Source organism: Humulus lupulus, chromosome 8 (genome assembly GCF_963169125.1).
Source record: "Humulus lupulus chromosome 8, drHumLupu1.1, whole genome shotgun sequence".
NCBI lineage: Eukaryota > Viridiplantae > Streptophyta > Magnoliopsida > Rosales > Cannabaceae > Humulus > Humulus lupulus.
The window spans coordinates 39,106,103-39,116,156 of NC_084800.1; the positions used below are offsets into that span (position 1 = coordinate 39,106,103).

At 29.9% G+C, this 10,054-nt stretch overlaps 1 protein-coding gene across 7 annotated transcripts; it reads left to right on the forward strand.

The window, feature by feature from the left end:
• The first annotated feature begins 4,778 nt into the window (after positions 1-4,778).
• Positions 4,779-7,829, forward strand: LOC133796898 (F-box/kelch-repeat protein At3g61590). Of its 7 annotated transcripts, XM_062234596.1 has the most exons (4): positions 4,779-4,998; positions 5,098-5,141; positions 6,181-6,233; positions 6,318-7,829. In XM_062234596.1, exon 4 carries the CDS (start codon positions 6,348-6,350, stop codon positions 7,563-7,565), a length of 1,218 nt encoding a protein of 405 aa, XP_062090580.1. In that variant the 5' UTR covers positions 4,779-4,998; positions 5,098-5,141; positions 6,181-6,233; positions 6,318-6,347; the 3' UTR covers positions 7,566-7,829. The 7 variants fall into 7 exon arrangements, with proteins under 7 accessions (XP_062090580.1, XP_062090575.1, XP_062090578.1 ...); XM_062234591.1 differs by having other exon boundaries at positions 4,779-5,141; XM_062234594.1 differs by having other exon boundaries at positions 6,181-7,829.
• The last annotated feature ends 2,225 nt before the right edge of the window (positions 7,830-10,054 follow it).

Genomic DNA, 10,054 nt, shown 5'->3' on the forward strand with positions numbered 1-10,054 from the left:
ATGACACGTGACACCACATGATTGGTACACATTATTATTATTATTATTTTAAATAATTTTTCATAAAAAAAAAAACATTTTATATTTTTCTTATTTTTTTTTTTAAAAATCCAATTTATTGTTTTCCAATTTAAAGGTAACAAAAAATAATTTTTTTTTCATTTTTTACAAAAAAAAAAATCAAATTTGCTGCTTTTAATCAATTATTTAGGATTAAGTAAAAAAAATATTTAATCTTAAATTATTGCTTAGATTTTAAACAAAATTACTTAATCTTTAATTGAAAACAAGTAGACAAAATGATAAATAGGAAGATTTTAATAAGAATAATAATAATAATAATAATAATAATAATAATAATAATAAATTAAAAAATTTGAGGATATTAACAATATAAAATTAAATTTAAAAAAAATGTATTTTTCATACTTAATCTTAAGTTGAAAAAAAATTTGAATTTTTTTAAAAAAAATGTAAATTTTATTTTTTTGTTAAATTAAAAAATATTTTAAGAATAATAACAAATTTTATCAATCATGTACTGCCACGTGTCCGTTGACTAGTCTACTTTAACATTTACTTATTTATTACTTTTAATTTAAAATTAATTTAATTATACATTAATCTCCATTTTGTAATTTTTTATTAAATTCTTTAATTTGTATTGGATTATTTACTTAATCAATAATAATTTTATTATATTTATATTTTATTAAATTATTTATATTTTTAACTTTTTCAATTACAAAACATCTAATATTAATGTTAAAATTAATTATTAATTATTAATTATTATGATTGGTAATTTTATTTTATTTAAATTATAGTTAAAAATTATTTTTTTGATGAATTTTTAATTATACTTAAATTTTTATTTAATTAATTATTAAACTTTTATTAATTTTACTAACTCCAACAAAAATTGGGTAGCATAACGACTATATTTCAAACTATCCCAAAAATTGAAAAACCTACAAATTAAACACATATATAACCAGAATAGTCCCAGAGCAATATACAGAACATTCTCATAACATGCACAACATAAACCAAGATTAATAACATATATCAAATGTTTTTATATCAGTAACATCAAAACAATTTATTTAGTAAATATTTATAAACAAATAATATTTAATATAAAAAATATAATATATATTTTTTTAATATACATAATCTAATCTATTTTTTAATATACATATTAAGCATTAAAATTAAAAAAATATACATTCTCAAATCAAAATTTTTTTAATAAATACTAAAATTATATTTTCTTTTTCATTATTAATATCATTTTTTTAAAACTACACATTTATTTATTTTTTAAACAGAAAAATATAATTATAATAACAAATATCACACACATACATTTATATTAATCAATTTCTAAAAAAAATTAACATTAAATAAACATATATACACACCCATTTACAGAAATACATACACATATATCCATATACAAACATATATACAGATATATAAAAAAAAAACAAATTTAAGTATATATATTCAGATATAACTAATATATATAAATATATACATATATATATTCGGATATAACTAATATATATAAATATATACATATATATAAACTAATATATATAAATATATACATATATATATTCGGATATAACTAATATATATAAATATATACATATATATATTCAGATATAAATATATATATAAACCGAAATATATATAAACATATATAAATATATATATAAACTAACATTTGCACTTGTTTCACCGAGAGAGTTACAACACACCTGTTCATAGGGAGAGAATAACAAAAAAAAATACAATTACAAAACATAATATTGAGAAAAAAATCCAAAAATGTTAAAAAATTTCTCATTTTACTAACCTTGAGAGATGCTTCAATATATAACTTGAGCCACGGCGTGGGATTATGGGACACCGGTGGTCGGAGACTATCACAGAGGAGGAGGAGAGAGAGAGAGAGAGAGAGCTTTAACAAACACAGAACTGAAATGGGGAAGAAGGAGGCTGCGGCTGTGATATATCGTTAAGACTTTTGCCGGCGCGTTTCGTTGCGCCGGCAAAGTCTAAAACTGCGCCGGCAAAAGTATTTAAGTAAACCCTAAAGTAAAACGACGTCGTTTTAATTATCTCGATTTTTGCCGGCGCGTTTTTTCACTTTTGCCGGCGCAACAAAACGCGCCGGCAAAAGTAAGCCCACCTACTTTATTTCAAACGTGTGGAAATTTAAAAACACGGTGACTTTTGCCGGCGCGTTAGGTGAAATGCGCCGGCAAAAGTTTGTATGTTTTATTTTGAAAAATCTGGCATTACTTTTGCCGGCGCAACCCTGACTTGCGCCGGCAAAAGTCATCTTTACCGGCGTTAATTTGCTCCGGCAAATGATTTGATGTTTGCCGGCGCAATTCGTGAATTACGCCGGTGAAAGTGATTTTTGCCGGCGCAATTCGGAATAATTGCGCCGGCAAAGAACTAGTTTCTTGTAGTGTATATTAAATGAAATAAGTAACGAATAAAGAAATCAGAAAGAGAAAATTGATTAAGAAGGGAAAAAAAATTAATGTATTATTTGTCATGCTATTAAAGCTATGAAAAAGTTCATTACCTTCCAAAATAGACACTTTTAAGCCCCTGATTTTTTTTCTTCCTTCTTTTTGATGAACATTAATGCACGGGATATTTGTGTCCACTCACTTTTAAATAATTTACATATTAATTAAACGTTGATTTGATTGTTGTCTTATTCATGATATTTGTTTACGTAAGATATAATTCATCGGACAAAAACTAAGATCTAAAAGATCATTTTGGTAAATGTTTCATATATTTTCTCATGCATTCTCTTTTGTTTCCTTCTATTTTTTTGATCGATTCCCTACACATGTATACATATATAAATATTTTGAGAGCAATTACAAGTAATATATGATTTAATTATATACGTGATTATTTCTTGGGACAACTCACCTAAGCCACTATATATCTCTTGTATATATATATAAACTATATAAAGAAATATACATATATTTAAAACAAAATAAAAATTATCAAGCTAGTTACGTACAAAGATTGTGACTCAGCACAACCATAATTTTCTAAACTAAAACATGATTTGGCATGCAATAACTATAGCAATATATATAATAATCTCATTAGGAGCAAAGAATTTTTTTCAGGGGAATTTTGCAAATTATCAAAAGTTTGAGGGTAAAAATTAAAAAGATGTGATGAAATTTCAATTAGGTGAGGAAAGGCCCATAATACCCCTGCCCTAACCAACTAAAGGAACACGAGGCCCACCACTTTTTCTTCTCTGTTGTTCAATATTCGAAGCTCAAGACAGAAGTAAAAGATTTCCATTCCATTCTAACCAAATAAATAAAGGGTTTATGCTATTTATTCTTTTTTAGATTATGTGTTTTGTCTTATTATTTGTTTGAATTTTGTATTTTGATAAATTATTTTTTGGACTTTGTATTTTCTAAAATAGTTCAAATAAACTCCTAAACTCAATTTTGATTAAAGTTTTTTAAACTAAAATCATAAATAATAATTTATCAAACTAATAACTCAGAACAAAAATACAGTTATTCTGCCTAAGAACTGTGTTGTTATACTTAATTTTTTGTTCATCAAAATTAGGTTTAGGGACCTATTTAAACCATTTTATAAAACACAAGATCCAAAAAAATAATTAATCAAAATAAAAGATCCAAACAGATAATGAGATAAAATATAAGGTCTAAAAAAAATATAAACCTATGAATAAATAAAAATTGTAAAACATAGTGAATACTTTTTTGTATTATTATATTTGCATATTGTTTCATCACTGTACATAGTTTTATTATATTATTGCCATCTCATATTTCCATAGTATTTTGGACAACCTTTTTTTATGGTTAGCAAAGTTGAAGTAGTGTATACCTTATTCCCAAGACAAAGAAAAGAAAAGAAAGTAGGTAAATTGGAAAATAAAGAAGGTGGTGGAATAATATATAACAATGGGAGAAAATAAAGAGGCAAAAAGTCAGAAATAGGAAGAGAGGTGAGTAAGACAGCATTATAAGTTTATTTATTTATTTTTGGAGTGTGGCCTAAATACCTAAAAAAATATATTTTATTTGTGGTTTTAAAAAAATAAAAATTCTATTCATCTCAATAAAATTCATAGCACACCTATAGACTTCTACTGAAGAAAAAAAATCACACCATTTTACACAATACCATCATTCCATCAATATTTTGTCGGTTCGATCCATCACTATAATTTATATTTTGTTGTTAATTTTGTATTAATATGTGGTATACTTAATAAATTAATACATGTTGAAGTAATCTACTAAATTTGAAAATAATTGGTCTGACATAATGTTTAAGCTAAACAGTATTTGTATCGACATAACTATATGCATATATTACACACTTAATGAATTGTAATATATATTTTTATTTAAATAATGATGTTATATGTTTATTAATCTAAAATTAATATTTGTACCAAAACATAATATCAACTGTAATTGCTTTATTTAACTAGTTTCTCCAATCAAATTTATTCTAGTGCACATATAATTATTCTTAATCTAATTGAATTTTAAGTTTTAGTGATAATAGCCTTCCTACTAAAAAATTTGTAAAAAAAAAACTAAAATCCATCTCCTGACAATTACAAAAACAAGTCACGCGCATACACGCGCCCTCTCTCTCTCTCTCTCTCTCTCTCTCTCTCTCTATCTCTTCCCTATAGAAAGACCGCCTTCCCACTTCATTCTTTCCTGTCGTTTTTGTTATATCGAAAAAGAAACGAAAGGAAAAAGAAACAAAAGCCTCCCTCTCTCTCTCTCTCTCTCTCTCTCTCTCTCTCTTCCTCTGTGAATGGTTGCTTACCCATGAATATGAGCCAAATCTAGAACCACCTACGTTGCCTTTTCTCTACCATTTTCAAGAAGGACATTTCGTTCACCTTTAGCTTCGTTAATGCCTTCTTAAACAAGGGTTAGTTTTAAAGTTCTTCATATTCATTTTTTATATATATAAATTTTGTCTCGGATTCTTCTTCATTGGTCTCAATCTGGCGACTTTTGACAAATCTAGACATACCCATTTGGTTACTGACAGTGGAAAACCCTTCCACCGAGGTTCGTTCTTGATGGGTGTCCTTATGGATTTTCTGTTACTTTTTCTCTGTTTTTTTTTTTTTTGGTTGGTTTTGTTTACTATTGATCTGGTTTGGGCTTCAATCTTTGGTATTGGTTCAGCTTGTTGATGCTTTTTTTATTTTAAGTTTTGTGGGGTTTGATGTTTGATAGATTGTTACTCATGCGCTAATCGCTCTCCACCAAACATTATTTTATTATTCTTTTTCACTAATCACTCTTAGGGTTCTTTCTTTAGGTAGTGCAATGCTGTTTTTGTGTTAAAAAAGCAGTCTTCTTTTCGTGAAATTTGTGGGGTTCTTAAGGTATATAAAGGTTTATTATTCTCGTTCTGATCAGTCTTGCTCTTTGTAGTAATAAACAAGTTTGCATTTCTTCCCTTTTAAGGTCCAGAATTTTTAAGTCTGCATTTTGCTAGCTGCCTCATATTGTTGGGAAAGTGTTTTTTCTTTCTGATTCTATCCTTCGAAGATGCATGTGATCTTCGTATTTGGTTGGTAATGGCTACAAATGAGTCCATCTGCTTCTGGCTTTGCATGTTATCTCATGTCTGCTTTGATTAATTGCTATATTTGATACTATATGTCATGGTTGTTGAATCATTGCAAGGTATATTCCTTTATGATAATTCTTTCAGACATGACCAGTGATTAGAGATTTATATGTTACTTTGGAAAGACTGCTCATTTATATGAGGTCTCTGAAGATTGAAGTAAATAACTCATAATGTACTTCATCTTACTGTTGATCTTTTATGTGGTTGAAGGTAACTAGTCGATCTAAACAAACCCGGTATATGTTTAATGTTTTTCACTTAAAAGGGGTAGATACTATCGGCTAATCTTTGTCGGATAAGGGACTCTATTAGCTTGAGGTTCTTATATGTTTGCCGTAGAATGTTGTTTGATTTTGTTGTGTTTGAGGGGGAGTTTCTCATAATCATTTGATTACTATGATATTTTCTTCTAACATTTGAATTTAATTGTTGGGTCCTAATTCCTCAATTCTGATATGCCATCAGGTTCTTTCTTGTTTTGGACCATACCTTACATTTCATGATCTAAATAGTCTCAGGTGATGTTTGTATTGTGATGTGCATTTGCTAGTCATATGCTTATTTTTGGCATGTTGAACTATCATGTTTCATTTTTTGCTCAGGTCTTCTAGTTTGTTTTCTTATCTTCTATAATGGAGGGAGAGACGTCATGGATTAGCCATTGCCTCGATGACATGTCGAGAGAAATTGGGGAGCTCGATTCATACTCAGAGCTCAGTGACGAAGGAAATAAAGAAGCTAGTGGAGTTTCTGTGGATTTGATTCTTCCTGATGACTTGTTAGAAAGGATTCTTGCATATCTACCTATAGCTAGCATCTTCAGAGCAGGTTCTGTGTGCAAAAGATGGAATGAGATTGTTAGTTCTGAAAGATTTTTATGGAACTTTTCGCAAGTGCTATCGCAAAAGCCTTGGTATTATATGTTCACAAGCTCTAACGAAGCATTTGGTTATGCCTATGATCCCATTCTTCGAAAGTGGTATGGGATCGAACTCCCCTGTGTCCGAGCACCCAATGGGGTGATTGCTTCATCGTGTGGTTTGGTGTGCTCCATGGATAACAACGATATAAGCGAGTTATGCGTCTGCAATCCAATCACAAGGCGGTGGAGGAAGCTCGAGGAGCCTCCTGGTTCGAGATCTTGCGAGTACAGTGCACTTGCAATTTCAGCTAACAGGATGTCACTTGCTTACACCATTTCAATTGTGAAATCTAAGCAAATCCCTGAAAATTTCTTCCAATGGGATATCTCAATCCATTTATATAATTCTGAAACAATGATGTGGGTGACCTCTTTGACCGAAGTTTTGACAGGATGGAGAGCTGGGGACGAGAGTGTGATCTGTGATGGGGTTTTGTACTTCTTGATTTACTCTACCGGAGGTGCTGCACTGGAAAGCCGTCACGGTCTGATTTCGTACAATCTTTCCACCCGATATTCCCATGGTTTGTTGGCGAGGAGTTTTGTCCCAGTACCTTGTGCTCTTACTTGTGGTCGCTTGATGAACTTGAAGGAGAAACTGGTAATGGTGGGAGGAATTGGTAAACATGATCGACCGGACATAATCAAGGGAATCGGCATCTGGGTTTTGATTGGGAAGGAGTGGCAAGAGATTGCTCGGATGCCACATAAGTTTTTCCAAGGATTTGGTGAGTTTGATGATGTTTTTGCTAGCAGTGGTACGGATGATCTCATATACATTCAGAGCTATGGAGCTCCTGCTCTTCTCATTTTTGACATGAATCAGAAACAATGGAAGTGGTCACAGAAGTGCCCAGTCACAAAGAGATTCCCACTTCAGCTTTTCACTGGTTTCTGCTTCGAACCAAGGCTTGAATTTGCTCCCTGATCTGTTTCTTACGTGCATATGAAAGTGGTGATGGTGATATTGATAATATCATCTGATCTTCTGTCTCGTCTTTTCTTTAGTGTTTAGTTATAATGAATTCTCTTTCAAAAAATTTAATACAAAATGTACCTGCAGATAAAGCTGCTCATTCATGACTATTAAAATGTTGTTCTTTGCATTTTGGAAAAAAATACCAAGTTATTAGATATGCGAAAAGCCGGAGACTTGTCTAATTTAATGATAAATATATATACATTTGTCCTACCATGTGTTATTTACTTTTTCTGCTTTCCTTCTATATGTTTTAACAATGCTTCACACATAAGAAACCTGGTCTATTTACCACTTTTTAATGCAAAAGAATAGACAAACGCCCTTAATGTCTGTAGATCTCTTCCAAATTCCAAGAAATAGTTTGAGTTTTCCATCTTGATTTGGTAATCCTTCCAATCCCAGAATTGGAATCTAGAGATGGGAAGCTTTCAAAATTGAGCAAACTATCAAATTCAAAGTCAATATATGGAGATGGGTTCCCATGCTGTGACTTGTGAGTCCATACAATGCTACTTTCGCTCTTCTGTCCCTTCTCCTAGTTTTGTTTTTGTTTCTTCTTCCATTGAATCCCATGCCATGATGAGCTTTGATGACCCCGTGGCTGTAGACCTGTAGTGTACAGCTCTACTTACACTTGTTCCAAATCCAAGGAGTATTATTGTTTTCGGGTCTTAATCTACAGTCTTTGCACTCCACTCAACTCCACTCCAACTATACATAATGAAAAATACAGGACATCCAATCAGTGCCACTATACTGAAACTAGTTTAACATAGTTAATATGTACAGATTACGAATCCTCTTTAGTTAAAAATTTAAATGGTCTGTAGAAGAAATAATAGGATTAGAAGATTCAGTACTTGTGGTTTTAATATTTATATTTATGGGATTAAAAATAGTTGATCTGATGAGTAATATTTTAGCACTAGGTTTGGCTGCTGCAATGTGTGGGTTGGTGGAGAAGTGATGAGGTCCACACTTTGCTTTAATCGAAGTGGATTTTGCTTGGTGGAGATGTGACATTTAAAGATCATGTAACAGCTTTTCCAATATAGCTGTCACCTTAATAAAATTAAATAAAAATAAAATATAATAAAAACACTAGTACCCACCTCCATTGCTATTATTTATGTATATTCAAAGGGCTTTTAAAGGAGTTTTATGTTAGATTTCAAGAATTTAAACTGAATAAAATAAAATATCAATCTCAAATTATAATAAGTTTTCAAAATTGGCTATATGTTATTCAAGTTTCCCTAAGTTTATTGCTAATAGGTCATAATAAGGGACCAAACTCTTGTAATTGAAAACTAGGAACCTACTTTCAGTTCTCCGAAGCTTTTGAAAAGAAAAAAAATGGCGCCTTACTTTTACTTGTCTTTTACATAATGTAGTACTTTTACTAAGAAAATGGGTAATCAGATTCAGATATGCATAATAAAAAGTAATGATTACTCAATCATGTGATCACAGCTCCATTTTTTTTTTTTCAAATTTATATATAACTAAATAAAAATGGAGAGCCCAATTTGATGATTAGGATAAGTGTTGAAAACATGTAAGAAAACATTAGAAAAATAATATTTTGGCTCCTATTTTTTTATTAAATGATAAAACGTGTAATTTGTATAATAGAACAATGTAATACCCTAAATCTGATTTTGTTTAAATAATTTTTTAATATAACTAAAACACTCTCATGTTTTTAATTAATAATAATTTCTTAAAAAATACAATGCCACATGTCATAATTTCATTATTCTCACTTATAAATTGTTTTAAAAATAAATATTTAAGACTAAAATTAATTTTAAACTATAAAAAAAATATTTAAAAGAAATAAAAAAACTAATCCAATCAAAAACTTATTTTCTCTCTCTCTCCTCTCTCTTTCTCTCTCTTCCTCCCTTCTTCTGTTGTGTTCTTCATATTCTCAACATAAATCATAAAAATCAAATGCAAAAATTAACATCCAAAGCTACAAATGCAAAACTACAAAAGAGAAAAACCAAATACATAACACTCTCCAAGAAAATCTAAGAGTCAAACTCATGTGTCAATAACAGATCTAAAAAACAATTCAATGTGGGAAAAAAATAATTCTAACCATTGAACCCTTGAATTTTTGTTCTTGAGTTCATCTTGAACCCAGATTTAAGAAGAAAAAAAAACTTCATCAACATCACAAATCAAAATCCAAAACCCATAACTAAAAACGATCCATTTCACTTATTCTATACTGAATTTCATACACAAATCATGAACAAAAATGTCAAAAGTCCAACAAAACACAACCAGATTACACAAGCAAAATTACAAGGGAAAGTATTAGTTTGGCCACTCACATTCTTCTCTGCCCAATCGGACTACCCATGTCCGGCAAGCATCAATCAGACCACCCATGTCCGGCGAGCACTCCCTGTGTTAGATCCGAA